General features: G+C 39.6%; 1 protein-coding gene across 3 annotated transcripts in view; it reads left to right on the top strand.

The window, feature by feature from the left end:
- Nucleotides 1–7957: 7957 nt before the first annotated feature.
- Nucleotides 7958–25856, top strand: part of FAM13B (family with sequence similarity 13 member B) — a 78489-nt gene continuing 60590 nt past the window's right edge. For 2 of the 3 annotated variants that reach the window (XM_073355472.2, XM_073355470.2), the window contains exons 1-4: nt 7958–8205; nt 22993–23159; nt 24453–24643; nt 25132–25344. In XM_073355472.2, coding sequence (XP_073211573.1) covers nt 24487–24643; nt 25132–25344 — 370 coding nt within the window. In that variant the 5' untranslated portion in view covers nt 7958–8205; nt 22993–23159; nt 24453–24486. Of the gene's footprint in view, nt 8206–21053; nt 21142–22992; nt 23160–24452; nt 24644–25131; nt 25345–25856 lie in introns of those variants that run through there. The other variant, XM_073355471.2, reaches the window with a different exon arrangement.

Here is a 25856-nt window from a genome sequence, read left to right on the forward strand (position 1 = left end):
TATGCAGGTAGTCAGACTAGATAATCATAATGGTCCTTTCTGACATTAAAATCTATGAATCACACTTAAATATGTTCTATTGTTTCAAGTAGCAGTTACGATTGTTACAATTCAAAGAAATGAGGGGGAAACATTTTGTTTTTTCAGATTGTTGGGGTTCTGCATCTGACAGGACTTTGGCCCCAGAGTTTTCAGACAGGCTCAGCACCCTGGAGAGATGCCAGACTTTCCAAAGAGGGGTGATGCATTTTTCGAAACTGCTGAACTCCCAGAAGCTCACGTGCAGAGCAATGGGTTAGGTGTGAAAATGGGAGCTTTTTGACAATCTGGCCCCCCCATTGTAGGCACTGAGGTCTTCTGAAAATCTGACTGAGCACTTCGGAGAATCTGGTCTCCTGTGTACAGTCAGTTTCACTGTTTCTCCTGCATAGTCAGTCAACCCCCAGTCCCACCCATGCTATTTGTATAGGTCTTTCACAGAGCAAAAAGGAGAGAGTTGTTTTGTTTGTGTCACTGTAAAATCACAAATTGGTATGAGAATTTTGGGGTCGGTCTAGTATTAAAAATAGGTTCAGGCACACTTTTTTGAGGGGGAGCTGACTGGATTTCAAACTGATGGCGTTCCTTTGGTTGTAGCAGGACTAGCTAGTAGTATTATGTAATTATGAGAAGAAACATGCCTCCTGTGAATTCAAATCATCAGCCACCTGCAGGGGTAACACCTTTGCTGCTGCATGTTGCCTCTGCTAAGTTTCCACAGTTTGTTAGGACATTACTCGCTATGGTGAAACAAATGTACTGGACTCAAACATCACTTTCATGTTTCCGGATGCTGTACACAGTACAATGCCACTTATTTTCACATAGAAATCTTTGTGTACAGTCTGTCAGAACCCATCTGAGGGAAGGGCAGACCAGAGTGCACTTCATAGAGTTGGGTACAGTCAGGGGTTATATTAGGGAAGGTGAATGGTGAAACTTGCAATTCCAGTGGAGTTGGTTGTATTTGCTAATGTGATCAACAGTTAAATAGTTAATGATACTGCTATGAGAAATCATCAATAGGTTTCAGAGGCAATAGTTTAAATGAAACAGAGGCAGAGAATTACCAGCTTTCAAAGCTATTGTTATACAAGTGAAATGTAGCAATCTCTGGGGTGTGGAGTGTAAACTGACCAACGCACAGAACACCGCAACAACCAGGGACAGGAGAAATTTTGCCAAGTCCAACAGAGCAAATCCTTCCTCTTATTTAAAACAAACACATGCACCAAACCATGGGAACTTTACTGGCCACAAAAACTTGCTTATGGCCTTATTTATAAGGTTTTGAGTGGGGGTGGGGGGAACCACCTCCTATACAGCAAAAACTGCATTTTACTTAATTTACCACAGAAGGATGAAAGTCTGAGTCAGCCCTTCCTAGGTTCCAGTGCTTCATAGCTCTCATGATACTCACAGCACTAAGCCATCATCTCCTGCACAAGGCTACTTAGAAGGACTATCAGGATGCAGTAATAGGGAAAAGGAAAGGTTTAAAGAGGGATCAAGTGAATAGGAAAGTTTAAGGGGGGATTGATGAGGCCGGCAGTCTCTTTGCTCCTGGGCTTGTTTCCTGGGCTGCAATGATTTGGAATGGATGAACTCAGTCACTGTCAGAGACACCCTCTACTGACTCCTTTGGCCAGTTGGGTTGTTGCATTCAGAGGTCCTGGAAGATGCTATGTTCAGCCCTCTTCATCCCATCAGACGTGAGGTCTGGAGGAACCAAGTTTCAGTATAACAGAGATGGACAGTTTCTCTTTGGATAATGGATGCAGAGGAGGTTGATATGATTATGGAAATTGGATTGCTAGCCTTTCTGTGTGGAGACAAAAGGGGACAAGGTACCCTAATGAATGCAGCACTTTAGAGGAATAGATGTGGTGGCAGATCAAAGTCTGTAACTGAGCCAATAAACTGACAACTGATTTTATTATGTTAGTGCTGTCTCAAAATAACACACCCACTCAACTAGGAAAGTGATTTTATTTTCATAAATGTTATGCTATTTTTGGTGCTCAAAGTAGATTAATTTTGAGATTATAGAAGAAACATATCCTTTTATTTTCAAGACCAGAAATGCTGGACCTGATCCTATGGAGTGCTCGGTACTCCAGTTCTCATTGGCTTCAATGCAAGTGAGGGTGATCAGCACCTGCCAGGATTGCTCTGTCCCTGGCATGATTGAAAAAGAAAACAGAACAGAGCTTCACTGAAAGGATTTTCTTAGATCACGTTGTGCCTTTTGTTTCGTCTTGCTGCCAGTAAAAATATTCATGTTTGGGAACAGAGACAGGTTCCCAGCCTGAGACAAAGAATTCTGGGTGTGTAGCTGAGGCAACAATCCCTCTCTCTGGTAGGAGGCTGGTCACGATGCAGTACTGCTATGTCTAGATCACCTGACACTGGAAGGCAAGTATATGCTCTTATTGTTTCCTTGACTAAACTGTTAAGCCTTGTCTATCATCTCCACTGGTGCTAATAAACCAGGCCCTAGTGTAGACAGCCCTACTGCTCTAGCTGTTGCTTTTAGCTCCAGGACAGTTAGACATGCTCTGAGCTTCTTTACTAGTGTAAACAGTCTACAAATATCTTCTGAACCCAGGGCTGTCTATACCTGGACTCCCGCTGTTGCTATACCGCAGTGCAATGAACTGTGACTAGCATGGATAATATGTACTTAACCTATGCACTGGGATGTTGTGGGGCTTAGTTTGTTAGTAAAGGCCAAACTTTCCAAAAGTGGACATTGATTTTGGGTGCTCAAACTGTGATGCCTTAGGCAAGATTTTTGGAAATGCTGTGCACCCACACCTCTAAATGAAGACTATAGGAGCTGCAGCACTTCTGAAAATTAGGCCCAAGTCATCCCAAGCTGGGCATCCAAAAAAGAGAAACCAGGCACTCCTAACTCTAATGAAGTACCTCCGACAGAAACATCTGTAGATGGACAAAGTTAAAAAATGGCAAATATTTTACTAATAGGGATTGTCTTTCCCAAATCTGAACAGCTGGCAGATATGCTATGGATATTATAACAGACAACATATCTTGTTTATTACTATGTCTCCAATTTCTGCAGTCCTTCAGTACACTAATGACTTGGTATGAAGACCAAGAATGAGCAGTGCTACTGAATAAACTGTACATGATTGGATGTTAATGTAGAACTGATTAAAATGCCAAAGTATCCTATCTTAGTTTCCACAAGGTTTTGTATTATACTGGGCATATCCCCAAATAATCTCTTTCAGTTATTCCAAATCCCTAGTGAGGAACTGGATGGGGATATTTCTGGGAGACTATACTTATCTGAGTCTGGAAAGCTAAAGTTTTCAGAGAGTGCATCAGAGCAAGTTTATGGTGAAAGCCATATTAGGTTGGAGCACTGAAATCAGTGGAGGCAAAATGGCCCCCAATTCTGCTGTTTACCCTGTGTAAAACATGAGTAACTCCTCCTGAAATCAATGGAATTGCTCCAGGGTAAGACTAGAATCCAACCTACTGAGACACTTTGTGGATGCCTAGCTCTGGAAGCGCTGCAGGCTTCTTGGGCTGAGCAGTTGTAGAGGATGCCATAAGTCTCCAAACATGAAAACTGATCTTAGCCCTAAATACTGGCAAGTCTTCTTAGATCCTCCATGCTATTTAACTCTGCTCAGAAAAGACCTATTCTACATAATGGTTATAATGCTGGTGGCACCTTCTCTATACCAATTCTCTCTCCATTGCTACCACTGGTAGAGCTGAACCAGTAGTAGTAGCAGCAGCAGTGGAATAGTTTAAGAAAAATGCTAGTGTAGACATAATGAGACAGGACATAGGTTTAAATATGGAATAAACTACACACTTTTCATGATCTTTTGTCTCCTGACCTGGGAAGTTGACATGGAACCCCATGACTATGTAGTTGATCATCTGTTTACAAATACTTAGAAGAAATAAGGGTGTATTCATTAGTAATTCAAGCCTTTTTGTTCATTTTTGTATTTTTCCCCTTTATAAATATGGATGTGGAGCAGCTCTGTAATTTATTAATACTGCAATTTGACCTATTATTGGGATGGTTACTGTATGAAAATATTGATTTAGTATAAGAGGGGGCTGTCAGAAGAAACATGCAGGAAGGTTAAGAATGACTCAAGATAGCCACCCTTCTGTTTACATTTCTGGGGTGGTAAGGGACAATGCCTGAACTACTAGTTCCAAAAATTTTATCGCCTCTCCGGCCAAAGCTCAGGAATGGAGAAGAATGAATGAACTCTGGCGTTTAAAAGGATACAATCTCTTCTCTGGAGGGGGTTGGTAGCTTGGGGGAACCAGACTGAGACACGGGCACATGCTGAGAGTGTTTTAAGAAATTAGGCCTTCCTAGGTTACCATCAGGGATGGGGAGCCTTTTAGGTAAGACAGACATGCATGTAGGCAGTCGGTCATAAAATCCTTTTTTTCTCTAATTCTTTGTTCCTACTGTGAAATAAACAATACTTTTTGTTTAATGAGGACTGTCTGATCACTGTAGCCCACTGGTCACAGACGCCCAAAAGGAAGAACCACAGGTACTCCAACTCAGTTGGACCTGCAGGGTAAGAACCGTAGACACAGAGAGTACTGTAGCCCAGGGCCTAGTGGGAGAATTTCAGGTCTAACATCTGAGGAGGTGCACTCAGAGAGGCCAGAAAGGATACTGAGCTGCAGCTAGCCCTGCGACTGTGACACCTACTGCTTTACTATTGGCACTGCTGTGTGATATTTTCAATACCTGCATGGTTGAGACTGCAGACACAGTTTAGTTGTCATTTTGCCTCTTTGAACAATCTCATTCTTCTCCCCTGTATGTTCTCACTGATTTTCAACAAGATTATGAAGCACCAGAAGTCCCTCTTTCCCTTCAAAACTTTTGAAAATAGGGAATTAGGACAGAAAAAGAGCATACTGGTGAACAAATGAGACTGTGGGCAGAAAAACACCAGACTAAGAGCAGCAGCCTAGGACTGCATATATTTTTCCCCTACAGAGAATGTTGAAGATATCTGAAAGGAGGTAGGAGAAACTGGCACAAAAAGGTGCACTCAGAACCAGTTTAGAGTAGGAATATACTGTTTCAGTTCCAAAACAGTGAAGCCAGTGCTGTTCCTACCTGTCTGACAGGAGGAGCCTCCACTATCTCCCTCACCACCTGTTCGGTGTCAGATTTCCTTTGGTTTTACTGCTGTCAGTTGGCCAATCTAGCTGCAGAAGAGTCAGTTGGAGTCCATTCTCTCCTGTGCATCATCAACAAAGCAGCCAGCTAAGTTCTGATTCCAATATCTTTATTGCTGCTTATGAGGTTGTACAAATCAGAAAGAGTACAGCTTGAATTTCATACACCAGGGTGAGCTCAGTTCTATACAGTGAGAAATCTTACTGTTAAAGTGGGAAAATCTGCTGTGGAAGCCAATTGACAGTGAATAAACATACACCCCCACTAAGAGGTCATTTTCCCCTGACCATAACCATGTTAAAAACAGAACTAATAATATCAGTATACTACTTTCGGAGAGAGACAGAGCATTAAAAATGGGAAAACTTCATAAGAAAATTTGACTTTTTCTGTCAAATTCTGAATTCAAAACATTGACCAGGTTTATGAAAATACATACAGTATGTTTAAAATTAATATTCCTCTTAAAAGATCCCCAAACAGTGGAAAGTATGGAATATGCAAAGTATCAGAGGGGTAGCTGTATTAGTCTGTATCCACAAAAACAAGGAGGACAACTTTGCATCTCAAGAAGAGGGGAGTTTTACCCACAAAAGCTTATGCCCAAATAAAATTGTTAATCTTTAAGGTGCCACCGGACTCCTCAATGGAATATGCAGTTAATCTCACCCGAACAATCTTAATTCTGCTCTGTACTGCTAACTTGCTATCCTTTCATATGATCTTTGTAAGATGTTGTCCTTTTTGAACAAGGACTTTTCTGAATGGATTTTTGAGTAAATTTTAACTTCTTTAACTTTAATAAATCTACAGCACATGGTTACAGCCAATTTACACTTGGAAAAGCTGCTGTACTTTTACAGTTTCTATGTTGAGAGTAACTTATTTATTTCAAAGGACTGGGGTGTGAGTTTTGTTTTCATGTCTCCAGTGTGGTCCTCTGTCAGCACACTAATCTCTACAAGCCCTTACTTTAAAGGACTTTTGAGATTTGGGTTTAGGAAATTTTAATTCCTAGATATGCTAGTTTTTGGTTCAAATAACATTCTTGTAATCTGGTGACATGCATACTTTTCAAGAATAACTGTTCTCAATAATTGATTCAGAAAATAGTAAAATATGCAGTTTTTCTGTACACTACAGATCAAAAAGGGCAGAAATCCTATGATAGTAAATATAAATAATTTATACATTTAATGAAGGCTTGGGCCTCAATTCTGTGGGTGGAGCTTTGAACCTGCATGGAGCCCTACTGAGGTTATTGGATGTCACAATCACTGTATGGTTAACAAGAAGGTGTTCTAGAAAGATGCATTCTTACTTCATGGGGTCATTGCTTAAATTATCCCAAGTTTCAATCTCAACGGATAACACTACCTCTACACTTCATTCTGAAAGTAGTGACGCGGGGCCATGTTAGTTATTTGAGTAATCCTAACTGTGCAATGCCATGCTTTTCTTGTGCTTTGTCTAGCCTGGGAAAATTTACCAAAAAATAAAAACAAAAAAACCCAATCCCCCTGGTTCTACTGACTTAGTGAGAATGGATTTGTTAATTTTCTTTGTATAGACACAGCCTTAACATGTGTGTTCAGGAATCCTACTTTGATTTCAAGGCATTGCAGAGTTTTGGTAGTTTACCTAAAGAGTGAGGTTCTTTCAAATCATTTCTTAAAAGATTACAGTTGAGTCTGCTCAATCTGAACAGGTGCTCAGATCCCTATTAGCAACGTGTTTGGCCTTGTATTACACACGATGAGAGCCACAAACATGTTTCTCTCTGACTTTCCATGCCATGCACATCAGGTAAATTCCTTTCCTGGGGCATTCCTTACATTTCAAAAATATATGGAAGTCACTCTATGCCTGGGAAGTATTTAGAAAGAAACAGAGCTGTCTGCCTGGGGACTTTACTGGGGTGTCAGAGGCAGACAGAGAAGGGCTTGATAATCACTGCTGAAGCACCACAGCACATTTTCTACTGTTCTCCTTGCTCCCCCTGTGTCTATTATCTATTCCTTTTCTCCCCATCTCACTCCGAGTCTCCCTTCCCCTCAGTCCTAGCCTCAGCTCCCTCCATCGTCCACCCCCACCTCTCTACCCTCAGCTCCCCCCTCCCCTCCACCTAGCCTCAGCTCCCCCCATTGTCCACCTCGCTTTCCCCCACCTCCCCCTCCTCTCTACCCTCAGCTCCCCCGTCCCCTCCACCTAGCCTCAGCTCCCCATTGTCCACCTCGCTTTCCCCCACCTCCCCCTCCTCTCTACCCTCAGCTCCCGCTTCCCCTCCGTCCTAGCCCCAGCTCCCCACATTGTCCACCCCGCTTTCCCCCACCTCCCCCTCCTCTCTACCCTCAGCTCCCTCTTCCCCTCCGTCCTAGCCCCAGCTCCCCCCATTGTCCACCCCGCTTTCCCCCACCTCTCTACCCTCCGCTCCCTCTTAGCCCCGGCTCCCTCCTGTTTTCCCCCGCTCATCCCCCTTCCTCTCTACCCCCCGTTTCCCCGCCTTTCCCTCAGCTCACCCCCACCCTCTCCCTCTCCCTCTCCCTGCTCCCCCACGGCGCCCCGCCCACTCTCTGCTCTGTCCCCACTCCCCTGCCTTCCACCCCGCCTCTCCACCTCCCGCCTCTTGCTTCCCTTCTCAGCCCCTCTCCCGCTGCACGTGACCCTGGGGGCGGGGGCGCGCGCGCGCGCTGCTGCACCTGTCAGTCAGCGCGTCACTTCCGCCAGTCGTTGCTGCCGCCGCCGCTGCTAATCCGTTGGGGACCCTACTAGCTCAGGAGCTCCAGCTACGGAGGGGCCCGCGGGTCAGATTGTGTCGGGGCCGGGCTGCTGCGGAAGGAGGAAAAGCCGAGGAAAGCGGCGGGGCCCACACCGGACCCCGGGGTAGAAAGAGGCGGAGGAACCTGCTGCTGCTGCTGCTGCTGAAAACGGCGGGGAGGGAAAGTCATCACCTGGCAACGGTGAGGGGACTGGCACCGCGCATGCGCCACGGACAGGGTCTGAGGGGAGGGGGGCTGTGGGGGAGTCAGACTGGGGTGGGGGAGAGAAGTGGGGGGAGGGGTAGAATCGAGTTCTGTCTGGAACCTGCCCGAGGAGCTGCTCAGGGCCACGGCCTGTTATAACCTCGACCACATCTGCGGGGGGGTTTTGAAATGCAGCTTCTTTACCCTTTGGCCCTTGTGGTGGGAAGTTCTGCTGAGCTTCAGGCGCGTTCTGGAAGCAGCCCGTTGGGGACATGTAACTTCCGTCTTTCTCGCTGCTCTTTTTTTCTCAGCCAAGGTTACAGAAGTGCGGGGTGGTGCCTAGGACTGTTTGAGGCTTGGCCTCTGGGAGAAGAAAGAGGATTTAAGTTGTGTTCCTGGAGTTGGATGTGTGAACCTGCTGTTTGTTTTGCTTTGGGACTTCTCTTTCCCTAGTCACAGGGTACAGCCTTCATACTTCAAGCCAGCAGAGGCTTCTTGCCTTCTTCACCATGACAGCCTTCTGAGCTTGATGCCTCCATCCCACAACAGATCAGCCTTATGCCCCTGTGAAGGAACTTAGGTTGCATTTGAGTTCAAAACTAGGCAAATCAGGGACTTACACTGATGAAGTTGGTACTGGATAGATTTGGGCTCTGTGGCTGTAGTGTCCAAGTCTTCTATGGGCTCTGAGGCTTCATCAGCACTGAGAATATTGTTTTGGAGATTTGTCTTTTAGTCTGATGCTAAATTCAGCTTCGAAGGAACATGTCAGTGTGGGTCCTTTATTGGTACTGAGAGCTCCCTAGGGAGTTAAACTTATTACTAAGGCCTGGTTAAAAATTAGATTAACCTATCTGTGTTGCTTAGGCCTGTAAAGAAGTTTCTCACCCTGACCGCTGTAGTTAGGTTGATCTAACTCTTGGTGCAGATGTGGCTAAGTCAGTGGAAGAATTCTTCTATAGACCTAGCTACTGCCTCTTGGAGAGATGGATTAACTACACTGATGGAAAAACCCCTTCTGTCAATGTAGGAAGCATCTACACTATGATATAGCATCACAGCTGCAGCACTGTAGCTGATTCATTGTAGTATCTGTGGTGTAGATGTGCCCCAAGTAGGCGCATCGTGGCACCAAAGTGCTGTGTTCCTTTTGAAATGAGTTGATATTCGTGGCCCCTCAATGCTAGCATGTTCCTCTATGATAGGGAAGTCAGCGCTGCAACATAAAGCTGTTGGTGCAAGGTCATCTTTATTGCAGTTTCCTCAGCCTCTGGGGGAAAAGCACGTTGTTTTGAAAATATTTTGATGCTGCTGGTAAGCACAAGGGAAAGAGAGTGAAGTAGCTGGAAATTAAATATACTACAATAAATGATCGAGATTTGTTTAGAACTACTGTTCCTTGGCTATGTTTCAGCCCCTTCTGTGTATGGAAAGTGAAACTGAACTTATTAAAGCTAGCTGTTAAGTTTTACTTTATATTTCTGAGAAGTACTCAAGGATGGAACATATGACAAAAAAATGAAGGGCATCCAAACACTGGTAAACTTTAAACAGGATGATTTTTAGAGCAATTAAGGTGCAGTAGCACCTCTGTAGGAAAGGTAGGAAGGTGAGGATTCATAGATATTTAGGTCAGAAAGGACCATTATGATCATCTAGTCTGACCTCCTGGCACAATGCAGGCCACAGAATTTCACCCACCACTCCTACAAAAAAAACCTCACACCGATATCTGTGCTATTGAAGTCCTCAAATCGTAGTTTAAAGACTTCAAGGAGCAGAGAATCCTCCAGCAAGCATAGCAGACCCCTACAGCAAATTTTCCATGAAAGGTAGGCATATGTGCCAATACTCAGAAAGAAAGCAAATAGCTTTTTGTCATTTGGAATATGGGGAATTCTTGTCTATTTAGCTACTTAATATTTTCTAGTCTGGTTGTCTTTAGATACCCAGTAATTACTGTTCTTACTTTTGGTTGCACATCAATATTTTTGATAATACCAGGTTTCAGAGTAACAGCCGTGTTAGTCTGTATTCGCAAAAAGAAAAGGAGGACTTGTGGCACCTTAGAGACTAACCAATTTAAAAAAAAAAGCTTATGCTCTAATAAATTGGTTAGTCTCTAAGGTGCCACAAGTCCTCCTTTTCTTTTTGATAATACCAAGATTCTCATGCTGACTGTGAATGACAGATTAGACATTCTGGTCCACCTGCTTGTATCTTTACTAAGATTTTGGTGGATTTCAATAAGTATATTTAACAAATCCTCAGACACCCTAATTTAAGGATGCATTGTTTCTTGTTAGGCCAAGTCCCTTTCTGATATCAAGCAGGAAGATTTACTTCTCCCTTCATTAATATTTTGAAAAAGAGAAGTAGCAAAGCTCTGGCGTATGAAAGTATCTTCCTTACCCATCTCTGGAAAGTTTGCTTAGTCTTTTATAGGAATATCAATAAATGGAGCATGGCCTGAATAGTTTTCTGGTGTCTGGCAGGGGAGATAATTTTAAAATAAACTAAAACGCAGGGTCTGAAGCCCTCTGGATTTTGTACCCACCAATCTTGGCAAGTCTTTCCAAAACAAAAGGCATTAGCCAAAGTCTTGGATTTTTTTAAAGGCATCTGAAGACTTCCGTTAAGATGTTTTGGTGATATTGAATCCCTAATCTGCTTAAACAAGTTTTATTTAGAATAATGCTGAAAATTGTGATGTGTACCTTTTGGAAATGCATAGTTCTGAGAGGAAGGTCAGTGGCGTGATGCCCAGGAGCACTGAGATAACTTGTGCTGGCTTGCCTGCTTATAAGCACAAATGGTGCAACTGATATGTTCTGTTTTTCAGGATCTTACACTATTCACTGTACATCAGAAATAGGAGAAGACGGATATTTGAAATATGGCTTATTAAAGAACCTTAAGTTATTGGAGAATTCTGCAGCAGATTTTAGTGAATTCTGTGACAACCATTTCAGCAGAAAATATACAGTGTAAACCACTCTCTAGTTTTACACTGTAATAGTCATTGTTAAATGAAAAAAATCTAGGATTCATCCTGACTTAAAAATGTCATTTACATAAGTATTTTTGTCCCCTCAATACTCTGGGCTGTGCAACAATGATAGAAACAGAAATGTAAAAAAACCCTACATTTCACAGTGGAAGTACTGAAAAGATAAGAAGCTATCCATCCTGCCAAAAACAGATATTTGACATTTAAATGGGGATTCTTCATGTCTTTGACATGAGTGCAAGCTGTACTAGTCAGGCAAAAAGTGATTTGTATTCTTTCATAATATCTGTTTTAAGTAAATGACTTCCCTGAAAATCTAAGCTTCACACCCCCTTTTAAGGCAATCTAGGAAAAAATAATGAAAATTCATTAGAACAGACAGAAAATCTGTTCCTCCACTCTTGACACGATTGCAAGAATAGAAGTAACATATACTATAGTCTCATGAAATAAAGTTTTACATATCCTGGACAAGTGAATGAGTGGAGTTTGTGTTTGTTATAGAAAACAAAGTGGAAGAAGTATGCCTTGCACTTGGAACAGAAGGTGGGAAGGCTTGATGATCCTTAGTTCCTTTGACAGGTTTCAGAGTAGCAGCTGTATTAGTCTGTATTCACAAAAAGAAAAGGAGTACTTGCGGCACCTTAGAGACTAACCAATTTATTTGAGCATAAGCTTTCATGAAGTGAGCTGTAGCTCACGAACGCTTATGCTCAAATAAATTTGTTAGTCTCTAAGGTGCCACAAGTACTCCTTTTCTTTTTAGTTCCTTTGGGTGTTCATCCTCTTTGAATACACAACCTTTTGAAGATGTGCTACCTTTGGGTCACAAGCCTCCTCCTGAGGCTCATTGAAAGGGCAGCGCAAACTCCCACACTGTGGGTGGATAGAATTTTTCAAAATTGGAGGTGTGAAAGGAGCGTGAGTCTGGTAATCCTTTTTCTGAAAAAGAAGTTGTGGATGTGAAGAAGAGAGATCTGTATGGAATGACAAACTGCTTAAATTCTACACATAACACCAAATAACCTTGCTGCTGGCCAAACACCTGGCTAAAAGAAATAATTAGTAACTCACTATTGGAGGGTGAGAGAAATTATTTTTTGCAAGGCTGCTAAATGTTTAGATTGTGAGGAAGGAAAGTGATGTTAACTTTGAAAGAATGGGTGTACCGTTCTAGAGCCAGTTATGTTTTTGCTGGCTACTCTAGGGATGGATGCTGTTCTTTAGAAACTTTTTTTATTTAATGCTTATGCAAGCCTTCTGAACAGTTGATATTCCCCTCTACTCACATGCCTTTTTTTTTTTTTTTTTTTTGAGGAATGTGAAGGGATATGGTGGGGGTTGGTTTTTTTTGTATGCCGTTCCAATAGTGATCTGCTGAATAATCTGTTTTTTAATTTTTCATGCTGAAGTTGGATTCCAACCTAGAATCTAAGTATTATTTCACTTTGTGAGAAGCTAGCTAACCTTTTGCAACCCTCTTTGTGCCTGTTTCTCACTGAACGTGTCTTTCTGCACATTTCAACACATTTTCTTTAAAAAGAATGGTATAGTGTATTCCTTGGTAGAATTAGGGATTAGTTTTGATTTCTGGAATATATTCTTGGTCTGTTGTTGGTAATTGAATCTGAGTTGACCAGACTTTCACAATGCTCTGAGAATACATACAGATCAAATCACAGATTTATTTTTCAGTGCAACTTCTATTATATATTTTCTTTGGACTGTAGTTAGAATATAGTTTCTACAATACTGTATGTCAGTTTCATAAAGAGATAAATGCATTAGAAACTGGGTACAATGAGTACATCTTTTATTTTCAGTATGTGGGTGGAGCAGTGTAATGTTAGAAATGTACAATATGTTGTAGTTGTATCTAGGTCTGCCTTCTGGCTGTAGCCAAATAAGGAGTGTTATTGTGATATGGCAGTTAATAGCTATTCTCTTCTTAATTTATGATCCCTCACCTGTGTATGCATAAAGTGTTCTAATATCTTATTTGGGTATTCTGGATATTTGTCTTAAGTACAATATATGTTTTGGAAGGGAGAAAAATTGAATTTAAACTATAATTATTGCATCACATTTAAATTCTTGTCACTACAGTAAAGTTTATGGCCCTGCTTCTGAAAACTATACATGGGCAGGTGGCCTGGTCAGGGCCCTATTTAATTCTATTAAATATAAGACTGTGTTGGTCAGGTTAATTACTTGCAAACAGCAATTGTAAAGATTTTAACAGTGATCATTCTATCCTGCAAGCTTCTCTGCTCATACAGATTCCCTTTCCATTCCACCTTTCCCTGCAGTGTTTTAATTAAAACTTTGCTGCATATGTGTTTGTTTACATAATAAAATACTTGGATAATATTAGGAGACAAAATAAAGCTAAACCTATTGTGATTGGAGTGGCAGCTGGTTTGTTTCTCCTTCTGCCCCACCACCTATACTGTGTCTGCTTTTTTTTTCTTGCTTGGGTGTAGGACTTTACATTTCATGAGTATCCAGTCTGTCATTGTCTGAGACCATCACTGGTCTAATCTTTCCAGGTCACTTTTAGTTTGATTGTGTCATCCTGTGTATTTGTTACCCTTTCAGTTTTAGTGGTGTTTGTAAATTTGTTTGTGGTTGAAGTTGCATTAAGAAACACTGAACCAACATGGCTCATTGGCAGTTGTTCGTTACTTTGCAGCAGCTCAAATAGACATAGCTGTGGAATGGAATTCTGTATGAGCAGTGCATGCATGCGTGTTCAAAACTTTCTGGGACTGAAGGACCACCTTTTTGTTTCATATGGTCATCACCATAATAGAGGCAGGCTGCCTATCATAAGTGGACCAAGCACCACATTTTGTGAAGCATTGAGTTCACATGTGTTTTTGTTCAGCTGTCTGAGAGGGGGAGAAATAGAGACAAATCTCTATAATGGGATAATATTTATAATTATAGGTGCATTATGTACTTACATTATTTGCCTTTTTTGGGCGGGGGGAAAGCTATGTGAAATAGCTGGACTTCTGAACAGGAATCAGTCTGTAGCAGTAACAATAATTGTTAAATAGTCTTGTTTACAGAATGTGAATCTCTTGAATTGCATAGCTGTACTGATATTTTCTTCCTGTTAATATATTAGTTACTCAATTTTGCTTATTTTTATAATGCCATTACATTTATTAGCTCTGTATTATCTGATGGGGGGTGGTAAGTACAGGTGCTTGTTTTAAGGAGTGCTGTTTTTCATTATTGTAGGGCAAGTAAGACCAACATAATTAGCTCCTACACAAGATACAAAAGGCTTTTTATTTATTAACTAGTGGCTGTTAGGAATGAGATGTGATCTTTGCTAGCAGGAAGTTTCTTTATATTTCTGCACATGAGCACTGGCAGCAGCTGAGGGAGAGAATCTGGCAGTGTTTAGTTGTGTGTGTAAAGCAGCAAGCAAGAAACCTCCACTTTTGTTTTCTGGTATATGTGGTGGTTTAATTCATTTTTATCGATAAAATAAAATTACATAATCTTGTTTTTAAGTTGCTGAGATATGCTGTTAAAATTCCTCTGGATTTGAGCTAGTAAGTGAATAAAATTATGTCTTTAATATATTAGTGAGCATATTTTCACAGAATGATTGATTTTTTTTTTTTTTAGTGGTGCTTGGACTAGTCTTTAACAGACGAACAGATTGCAGTGTTTCATCAGTGTTTTCTTTCTAAAATGATTGTAAAATTGCAACCTAGTGCTTACATTTAAATAAAATTTGTTGGTATTGGTTTTGTTTTTTACTAAGTTTACAAATAGAATATACAACCCTACAATAAGTATTTGAGATAAGACTTGTACATTTTTCTAAATTTTTAGTGTAATTATTGTAAGCAGTAACGTACCTTTGTTGATAGCCACTAGAGATTGTGGCAGTGTTGATTAAGACCTGTTTTTGTTTGATTTGTGAAGAAAATGTAATACGGATTTATCCTCTTAAAATCAAATGACTGTAGACTAAATTGTAAAGAGGAGAAAATACATATAGAAACACTTGGCATCATTAGTCTGTTTTTGTTAAAAATTATTTCCAAACAGGTATTACATAATACTTTTATTACTATGTGGTTTAAAAAACTATGATCGGTTGTTTGTGGTTGTGAGACAATTTCTTCCCTATACTGACATAAGTGCCAAATTGTCTTCTAATTGCAAGTTTTAAGAGTCACTATGGGAATGCTATTTTTATTTCTGACAAGTCCATCATTCTAACACAAAGTATTCTGTGCTTATATTTGTTTTGTTATAATACTAGAAGGCTTAAGTACTTTCTGAGGCTGTCTGGTTATGCAGGAAAAACTCATGGCAGGGTAATCTGGTGTTTGGGGTCATTCAGTAGAGATCTAGTCTTGTGTATATATTGATACTAAGTTTATAATGAAAGAATAATCAGTGTGGATATTTCTAGTTCTTTTGATGCTGTGCAAAATTGCTGAGGCTTGTTTCCTTACAGCCAGTGTATTCCTGTTAACTAGTTAGATAAGGAACATGTGAGTTTAATAATCATCAGATTAGGGACAGAGCGAGAAATGAAATGTTAGTATCTATTTGATAAGGCAGTCATTTCTGACTAAGCTGTAAAAATCGTCTTACGAACCCACACGTTAGATTTTATACCACTGATTGTCTCAGATCATCACAAATTTAATAAATCAGGTTTTACGTAGACCAAACTGTTAGATCTACAACTATAATTGAACACAAGCCTTTAATTGGAGACCTGTTAACTCAATTTTACACTGGTATCTACTGGTGATGTGTCATAAGCTGCAAATAGGAAATAATTATAATATACTATGCACTCTTATATAGCGCTTTTCATCTTTAGATCTCAAAATGCTTTAAAAAGATCAGTAAGTAACATAACTTATTATTCAGTTCTCAAACACAAAATCAACTCTAAAATGTTCTTACCTTTTCATGCACGCTAAAGTTCATTTAAAAAGTATTATTTCATTAGTGGGTGTGGAATACTTGTAATTCTGTTGCCAAGATAAGCAAATGCCATTAAGATTACAAAAAGCAAGGACTGTAATGCTGTTTCCCTAGCAGATGTTGTGAAGTATTCACTCACCATAAAAGGAATATAATATACAAATAGATAAAAGTCATAAAGATCAAAGTACAGAATGATACATGCTATTTCACCCTAATGTGTAGCTGATATGATATTGTAGCTGATATATTTAATGTGACTTGGTGTTTTTCATCTCTCTAATATTGTAATATTCTATAATACTTGGTCATGTCAGGATGAGTCTTTCTATTTTATATGATTAACTGAAACTTTAGCATTTTTGGGTGATTTATATAAAACGTATCCTCACAATATAGAAAGTATTCCAGATTTGGAGAAAACCCCACTTTTTTTCCCACTAAAACACACCCTAACATGTTTTTAGTGTGTTATGCTGAAGTATTTGCATTTACCCTTTTTGAAGAGGACGTAATTCCATTTGAATTCTGATATGTGGGATGAGGTGAAAATTTCAGGGTACTATCGGTTCCTAATCCGCAATGGCACTCTTGCTAGTGACAGTGGGATGTTTGCACAAAAATCAAGGGTGGAATTTGTTTGGTTTAGTTTACTGATTTGTTCAGTATCTTGTCATGTTTGGCATCCCTTAGCGGGAAATATGTTTCATCTTTAAGATCACAGCGATTTTTTCCCCTTCATCTTTATCTTCCCCCCCTCGATTCAACTCCCAATTTCTCCCTTCCCCATCTGGACTGTGAAAATGCTTGGGAATTAAATAATACAGGCATTTAAAGCGTGATTTGTAGGCTTTGGGGTCAACACCCTGGTATGATCAATGGAGGAGCAAGGGAGTTAACACTTATGGGTGGTTGTTTCAGGTTGTCCACATAGTCAAGAAGACAATATTGCATCATCTTATTCTGGTGGTTCCCAAAAGTTATTGCTTTATGTACCATCTTCTTAAAAAAAATGTTTGAAGGTATGACAAGCAAACTTCTCCTTTTAGTGCACATTTACTTTGGGTCGTCTTAGGCTTATTCTATGTATTTCCAGACTTCAGGCTTATTTAGGCATTTATTTTACTATAAAATGTTTGATTATAAAGTCCTTTTTTTAAACATCTCAGGTTTTTAGACAATGCAGCAAAAAGAGACACAACGAAGCAGACATCATTATTTGTCTTTTGTAGTATTCAAATTACAAGAAACATGTCATAGATAACATCTTGATATATCTTGGTATGTAGCGGAACTGCATTTGTAGCTTGACTTTTTAACTTGGCTAATTTTTAAATTTGAAGTTCCTCCTCCTTATCTAGATTATTGTTGAACATGAACCAAAGTTCACTTTGCTTCCTGTTTTAGAAAATTGAAATAAAGAAAAATACAAAACATTTTGAATAGGGGGGTGGCTGGGGAAGTGCCATTAATGGTAGGGTGGGGTGTGTGTGTAAAAGGGCCAATGGGCCTTTGGGGGAGTGGGGACTCTGCTGAAAGTGTGGGACTTTACTTAGGCATCAGGCAGTTTCCACTTCAGGAGGTCTCTCGCTGCCCATCAGCTCCTGTCCTGGATGTCTAAACTGCTAGGCAAACTACACAGGGGCTCCTCCTCCTGGGAAGAGACTCAAATTGCAGCCAGCCAGCTCCTCTCCTGCTTGAAGAACCAGGTGTGTCTCCTTAGTTCTGTAGCGAAGTTTTTATTCACTGTGACTCCCCGACCCCTTGCCCCAACTTCACTGTGGAGATAAGAGGGAATTCCCCATGCATACCCCCTGTCTCCTAGCCCTGCAGAGGCAGGCTGCAGCCTCTGTAGGGCGGGAGTGCAGAGGGAGCTCCTGCTCTGCAGTAGCTTCCTGTGTGTGGGAGCCCTTAGATCTCGGGGCTGCCTGCAACCAGACGTTTTTCAGCCACTCTGAACTGGGCTTGCATCCATTGGTTGTTTCCGATGGTGTGGTATGGAACTTTGGGAGTTCACCTCAATATCTTGAACTATGCAGCTTGACGGAAAGTGAAGGCTAGGCCTAGCAGAAAGCCTGTCATCTGTGTGCCTCTTGAGAGTACAGCACCCATCTGCGCTGCCACAGTGCACAACATGCTGCAAGTGTTGTTCATTATGGCCTAAAGTGGCCAGGAGAGAGTGCATTTTGCTTCATAGGCATTTTCTGGCATGTTGCAGTGCGTGTGACATCTGTTCGGTTGAAATGGAAAGGGTGTTTTTTTTATTTTCTTTTGTTAAGAGCTTTTAGCATAGCACTTGCAACAAGCTCACATCAGTGGTGGTACATGTAGTCCGTTTTGAGAACCTTGGTTTATTCTCTGTTCACTTTGGAAAGTTTTTTCTTCACAATCATGAAGGCTAGATTATTTATTTTTTTTTATGAAAGCTTAGTTTCTGAAGAGCCTGAATATCATGTGGACTACATAAATATATCAGGTTTCAGAATAACAGCCTTGTTAGTCTGTATCTGGAAAAAGAAAAGGAGGACTTGTGGCACCTTAGAGACTAGCAAATTTATCAGTTGGGCCAGATGAGGTTTGTGAGATATGGGCGTATTGTCTCATTGTACTTCACTGACTGTCCATCTGTTTCTCTCGTCTTACGTTTTAAGCTCTTTGGGGCAGGATTGTCTGTTTTCTGTGTTTGTACATCACCTAGTATATTGAGGTTCTGGTGTGAGGCTCCCAGGTGCTATGAAAGTAGACATACATGATTCATGAATTTAACATACTTGAAAATTTAACACTGAAACACTCTATTCTAAAAAAAACTTTGAAAGGAAGATGAGGAGAACATCAAGATAATTTCTAATTACTTAATCTTATTCATAATAATCTTGAAGCCTGCAAACGAAGAGGAATGAGTGCAGTCATTGGTGATTGAAAAAGAGAAGGCAGTGGCTGGGGTTGTAAGTTGATGGACTTGATTTGCTAGAATCTCCGGGAATGTGGTCAGAGAACATGATAGTATGGTTCTCTATAAAGCTAGATATCTCATAATAATAATTTTTACACTTCTTTGTCAAAAGCGCCAGATGATGGTTCATGATTGTAACTTAAGTAAATTTGGAGGCTATTGATCAATATTGCAAACAGGTAACTAGCATTTAATTAACCAACGTTACTGTTGCAGTCTGAATTTTTATGGATTTATCCAATGCAACATGCTTGGTAGGAAAGTGAGATAAGTTGTCTTGGCCAGTTTTGTAATCGTCATTGGAACATAACCCTGGTAATGGATGTTCCTCTCCTAGGCCTTCAGCAACTCTTTATCAGCTACATTCAGGAGCAACCTCTCTTTGTCTTGGCCACCTAAAAAATGACAAATAAAATTGTGATTAGAACATAAAAGTAAAGGTTTGAACACGAGAAAAATGTAGCCTTGGTTTATACTAACATCACTTTCAGTGTTGCACAAAATTGGCAATATAAAGAGATGATTGAAGCCTTGTCCTGGATATATTTTTCCAGGCAGGCTTAAACTTGCATGATTACTGTTAGATGCTGCAAGTGATAAAATAGAGGAAAAGGAAGAACCTATAAGAATCAGCATTGATAGTTCAAAGATGGCTGGCTGAACAGGAGAACTGGCTAGATCATTCCTAAAGGTATTCATCCATACAGGAGAAAATGCATTCTCTCTTTAACATTACTGATTTTACACCTGAAAAGGAATACTGCAGAAAATTTTGTCTAAGCTGCTGAGGTTGTTTAAGAATTCAGAGGGAACTATGACCAGGAGGACTGTCGTTTGCTCAGACAGCAAAAATGGAATGCAAAAGTTGACAGATTCTCAGATGCAGTCATCTGAAACTCCTGATTCTTCATTTCATTTCTTATTTTTTTGAGAAAGAAATGCCACCTAACTCAGCTTTAAAGTATGCTGAAATTTCAAAACTGCTTCCATAACTATCCTCGCCCTCTTGGTTGGTTGACTGAAAAAGGAATGATAGTCCATATTCCCAATGAACTCAGGTGATAGTGTCTTTATCTGTATGTTTGCATCCATCTACCATGTCTGTTGAAATTTACATGGAGAAGGAAGACTGATCAAAACATACATTTTACACAAAGGGATTTTACAAACAGCCAAATTTACAAAAGTAATCAAGAGTTTTTGTAAGGATTTGATATATTACAGGTAGATGACACTACTGTAACTGTCTTGATGGAAATCTGGTTTGAGCTAATTAATGACTAAGAACTGCATAAGGACAGAATTGAAAAGGATTCATAAAATTATGGAGCCTTTCCATTATGTAGTAATATGACTGATCCCCTAACCGTTTCAGAGGTTGATCCCAGAACAGTAAAGAAAAGACTGAAACATGGCTGTGGGAACATAATCTGAAGTTTCCTTTTTTCTTTGCTAGTATTCAGAATTAAAGATCCAGACTTCTACCGCAAATCTAGCTTTACAAAAGCAAAAGTTCTAGAAGAAAAATCATGGGGGGAGGACAGTCAATTCAGTATTAATCAAGCATAGTTTAACATATTTGGATTGTTCTAGTTGAAATTTCATAATGGATTGGGGCTGGAAAAGTGAATAAATTGGTGAAACTGTGTCTGGGTTTGAAGATAGAAACAACGAACCTGTAAGCCTCTATTTAGTAGGCTGAGGATTTAATTATTGTGTTCTTATAGAATTGCAAGCTTTTAATTGTAGACAATGTGTACTTTATATTTGAGGAATGCTTATAATGTGCATTGCATAGTGGTTTTTGTTTCATTTCACATTCAGTGACATTTTTCACTGGGTTTTCATTGTGTTTTTAGCTAGTGGCTTTTTTCTGTTTGGGGAAAATTACAGTAACTTTGCCAAATTTTACAAAAATATTCCTTTTGTGCACATTACATATAAACTAAGCTGTGAACAGTTTACCATGAACAGGAATAACCACATTGTGCTGAAGGTAAACATCTTTCATTTAGCAAATGCATGGCAACTCCTATAACTTTAAAAGGTGAAAAATTGGGTTCAAATGGTCACCTAATGTATTGTTGTTTATTCCATTATGACTTTGGGAGAAAAATGTGCCTTTAAAGAAGTCCTTTAATATGAACTTACTTATATAGTGATAATACCTCTATATGGATAACACTTCTTAAGGAGAAAAAAAGTTCTTAACCTGTGTAACCTGGCATTTAAAAATGTCCATAAAATACTTACTTGGTAAAGGATCATTGTTGAGTGGACTGCTTTTCAAACCTTTTCATATTATTTGGGTTAAAGTGGAAAGGAACTTTTTGAGCTGGCTTTCAGAAACATACATTCACTTTCATATAGTGCTATAAGGAGATGTGTGCAGAGCTTGGAAAAACTGCTAGTTAATGATGTGTGGGAAACTTTCCCTGGTGAATGAAGGTGCTGAAGCCATCAGTTTCTGCAGAGCTAAGCATCCATTTAAAAATATTTCCCTAGCCTATCTACTTGAGAGAATTTACTTTATTGCAAATTGAAACGTATGTTTCTGAGGTTAGACAGCTCCAGCATCTCTGCTGCTGCTCATTGCTTTGCTAAATACCAATAGAGTAAAATTATCAAGACCTAGTGATTCACTGTCAAGAATTATGACACAGTCAAGCTGCTGCTTCGGAAAGCTGAACAGCAGCAGAGACAGACTTTAAAAGAAAAAAGATCCATAAAATGAAGGCTATAGGAGGAGGATAGTGGAGTACCCTGATCTTTCCCCAGCAGCTAAGAAACAGAGGTGGGGGATGGGAAGAAGGGTTGAATGCCTTCCCCTTTTAGAAGGTGGAGGGAAGTGGAGATTTAAATGCATGTATTTAAAAGCCAGAAGCAGATATGAAAGATGGACTTTCTAAGCATGGGTATAAAGCCTCACTTTTCCAAGCCGTGGGCAGACTGGGCTGGATGTCTTCCAATGCATTGTCCTTGTACCTACGTGGTCTGTGCTCACTAATCCTGTTTTTCATATTTACTTCAGCTGGTAGGTTTAGTCCTTCAGCTAGGTGGTGTCTGGCACATATGTAGCACTGTCTAATGCTCACTGCATCCATATTGTCTCTGGTTACTTGTGCTGTGCTATTATTATACTAGCATATAATAAAAAAAAATCCCTTCTCTCAAATTTACAGTCAAAGTGCTTCTGACTTCAGTGGGTTTAACTGAAGGTGAAGACCTCCTCTACACAGGGAAATTGATCGGCATAGCTATTGCAGAATAAGCGATCTAGCAATTTAATAATGTAGCTATTTTGGAAAAGCTCCCTGTGTGGACACTGTTCAGGAAGAAAAATGACCCTTATTCTGGAATAATTATTCCGCTTTGTGAATGGAGTAATTATTTGGAATAAATCAGTTTTAATCCTGAACAGTGTGTCCACATGGAGAGCTATCCTGGAATACCTAACTCAAAATCTCAGTTATTGGTTTTTAAAATGGGGGTCAATTCTGATGTGTGCTTTATAACACATGATTCTCAAATGTTTACACCTCGGTGATTAGTGCATAAGAAAAAATGAATGTTTTAGATAATGGGATTTTTAAACTTCAATTTCATGATTATTAAAACTAATTAAAACTTCATGATTAAGCTTTGATTAACTACTGTGTAAACAAAATGGATTATGCATATCTGAGTGTTGCTGCATGTGAGCCAGGTTGGAGGAAGCATTAAGTTGGTTCTTAAGTCACATTTGTTTTTTATTGACCCCGAGAATCTTTCAAAACTAATATTTAGACTTGCAAGTATTTAAAAAAAAAAAAAATGAAGGACCTTACAATATTTTTCATATTTTTAGATTAACTGCTGAAGTACTGATCGAATTCTGCTCTTCTTCAATGAGGAACTACCGGCTGATCTTCTGCCATAATCTCAAACAACCGTAAATGACAAAAGAATGCTTGGTCAGTGAGGGCAGCTGGCGTAGAAAATATTTTTTAAACTTGGGTGTTTAAGTACTCTGAGGTAAGTTTCCTTACACTGCTGTTAACAGTCTTGTTTTTTTAAAATTGAAGTAGGAAAGTTTGTGGATTCTGATCTGCCTGGTGCGTTACAGTTTGACAATCCACTCATAAATTAAGAATAATCCACTTGCATGTAAAACATACTTTTAGTAATAGTCTGTGTATATATAGTATTTTCCAGTGGGCACTTGAGTGGCCACCTGAGTCTAACCAAGCATATTTTTTCTTTTGCTGTTCTTTCTCCAGAAGAGGGCAACTTCCTCTGTTATAACAAAAGTAGCTTATTTTGAGACAACTCTGAAACAATAGTATGCACCTATTTTATATACATCTTTACTAGTACTTTACTTAAAAGTGTACTTTTAAGACACCATCCTTCTGTGCCTGTATTGGTCAATGACTCAACTTAAGACGTTGGATCAGTAGCTGCTTCCTAGGATCAAATTACACTGCCTCCACAACATTTTCAATCCCTGTTAGATCACTGGTGGAGCAAAGATCAGCAAGCAGTTTTCTGCGTGGTAGGAAGAATGCTACTACTAGGTCACTGGTCAACCTGAGAGATTTTTCATGGGAATTTTCAGTAAAAATATTTTAATAGCAAGACAGGCATTTAACGTAAAAATGCAATTTCTAAATAAACTTTTAAGTCTTTTGCAAATACATTTCATGGAAGCTGAGTTGCATAGGCTGCGGTGTTTTCAGATTCCGTAGAAATTCTGGTGGTATTGCAGCTGTAGAGCACCAGATTTTAGCTTTTCATATAGCTCCATCTTGCATAGTTATGTTGACAGAACAAAACTAGACAAGACTATTTTATACCAGCAGTTTTTGGTAGTCTCATCCAGCTGTGTTCCTCTTTATCAAGTTTGGTGCATGGAAGTTCAATTTAATATACTCAGAAAATTATCTCCAGTGGATTGTCCAAAGCTTACAAACAAGCTCAGTTAGAAATAGGGTGGGGAAAATCAGACTCTCTAAAGCAAGTTGACCATTACTTGAATAATTGTCCAGTAACTGGAATTTTCCTGAATGTCAACCAGCTTTGCTGCTGATTTATCCGATTTGATCAAAACATATCTACAGAAGGGATCAAGAGGAACAATCCCCATATGTTCTACTGTGCTTGGATTAATGAGCCTAATGAAAATGTTTCATACTTCTGATCCAACAGAGGTTGGAAAGTATTTAAATGCTAATGAACATACTTACATGTAAAATATCAGTGTCATTTTCTTAGTCTTCTAGCCCCATCATAAACATTGTCTTAGTTTTAATTCCTTTCATTTGACAGAAAAGACAGCTTTGATTTTTGGCTGCAAAAAGATATGAGGAAGAGCTCCTCCCCTTCCTTGAGTAACTGCAACTCTGTTCTAGCTAACAAAATATTTGGAATTCCACTTGATGAGCTGCAGCAAGAAGGGCAACCAGACAATGAGGTTCCATTCATAGTCCGCCATGTTGTGGACTATATTGAGGAACATGGTATGTATTTATCTACTGTATTTTAAATGAGGAACATGTGTCTTAATTGATTTTAATTAGCATTACTGTTTTTATATTTTATTCTTGCCTTGAGAAACTGTTTTCATGGGTCAAACTTTTAAGTTTCTAATTTCTGTGTTGTGTGTTTCACTCCTTTACTTCTGCAGTTACCTTTGATTCAGTCACAGTATTTAGAAGAAATGATAACCAACCAAGTACAGTACTTTGTAGGAAATTATCTTTTTGGGCTGGAGAATATTTTATCTGGCTGTTGTACTTTCAAATAAGGTACAGGCATGTTTGGGGGTTGGTTTTCAGAGAAATTCTACGAAATAACTTGCTTTGCCATGATCTTGTAAAATCCATGTGTTTAATCTTGAATCTACAATTATCAATTGTAATTCATAAAAAATGATGGATTTATAGTAAACATCAGATAAACCAAGAGTTGGGACTGAATTTATTTTTGCAACTTCCTACTGATTTAGGAGGTCTGGAACAAGAAGGACTTTTTCAAGTCAATGGGAATGCTGAGACAGTGGAGTGGCTTCGGAAAAGATATGATAATGGAGAAGACGTGGACTTGGTTAAAGAAGCAGATGTACCCTCAGCTATTAGCCTTCTTAGATTTTTTCTTCAAGAACTTCCAGAGCCGGTGATCCCAGGCAGCTTGCATATTCATTTGATGCAACTTTCTCAAGGTAATGAGAATTATTTTGAATAGGAATTGGGCGGTAACAAGTGGCTTTAAGGCATCATTCAGTAAATCAAAAAGTTTAAGTGATTCCAAGACTTTCCTTTAGTGTTCTATATGTATATCAATACACTTTTATTTTGAATACAATTTTCCCTTCCAAGTAAATAGGCTCTATTCAAATAACTATTTATGGGCTGAGAGATGGAATTCACCAACTGCTTGCAGGCAGACAGTTAAGCAGCTGGATAACCTCCATATCAACCTTTTTCCAAGCCCCCCCATCATCTTGTGCATATTTGTGGGATGTTGGATATGTAAGTTTGGGCAGGGCTACTGGATCCAAACAGCCCACTCCATCATGATCAATTGAGAATCAGGATGGAAACCTTTTCTCTTCTCCCCATCCCCGCTTCCTTCCCACTGATTGCATGTGGTTTGACCATGCTCTTGATTCAGGGCTTTAGTGACAAGGAGGTGGAGTCTTGAGCAGACCCTCTTTAGTGTGAATTTTACCCT

The sequence above is a fragment of the Lepidochelys kempii genome, chromosome 8 (assembly GCF_965140285.1).
Source record: "Lepidochelys kempii isolate rLepKem1 chromosome 8, rLepKem1.hap1, whole genome shotgun sequence".
Classification (NCBI taxonomy): Eukaryota; Metazoa; Chordata; order Testudines; family Cheloniidae; genus Lepidochelys; species Lepidochelys kempii.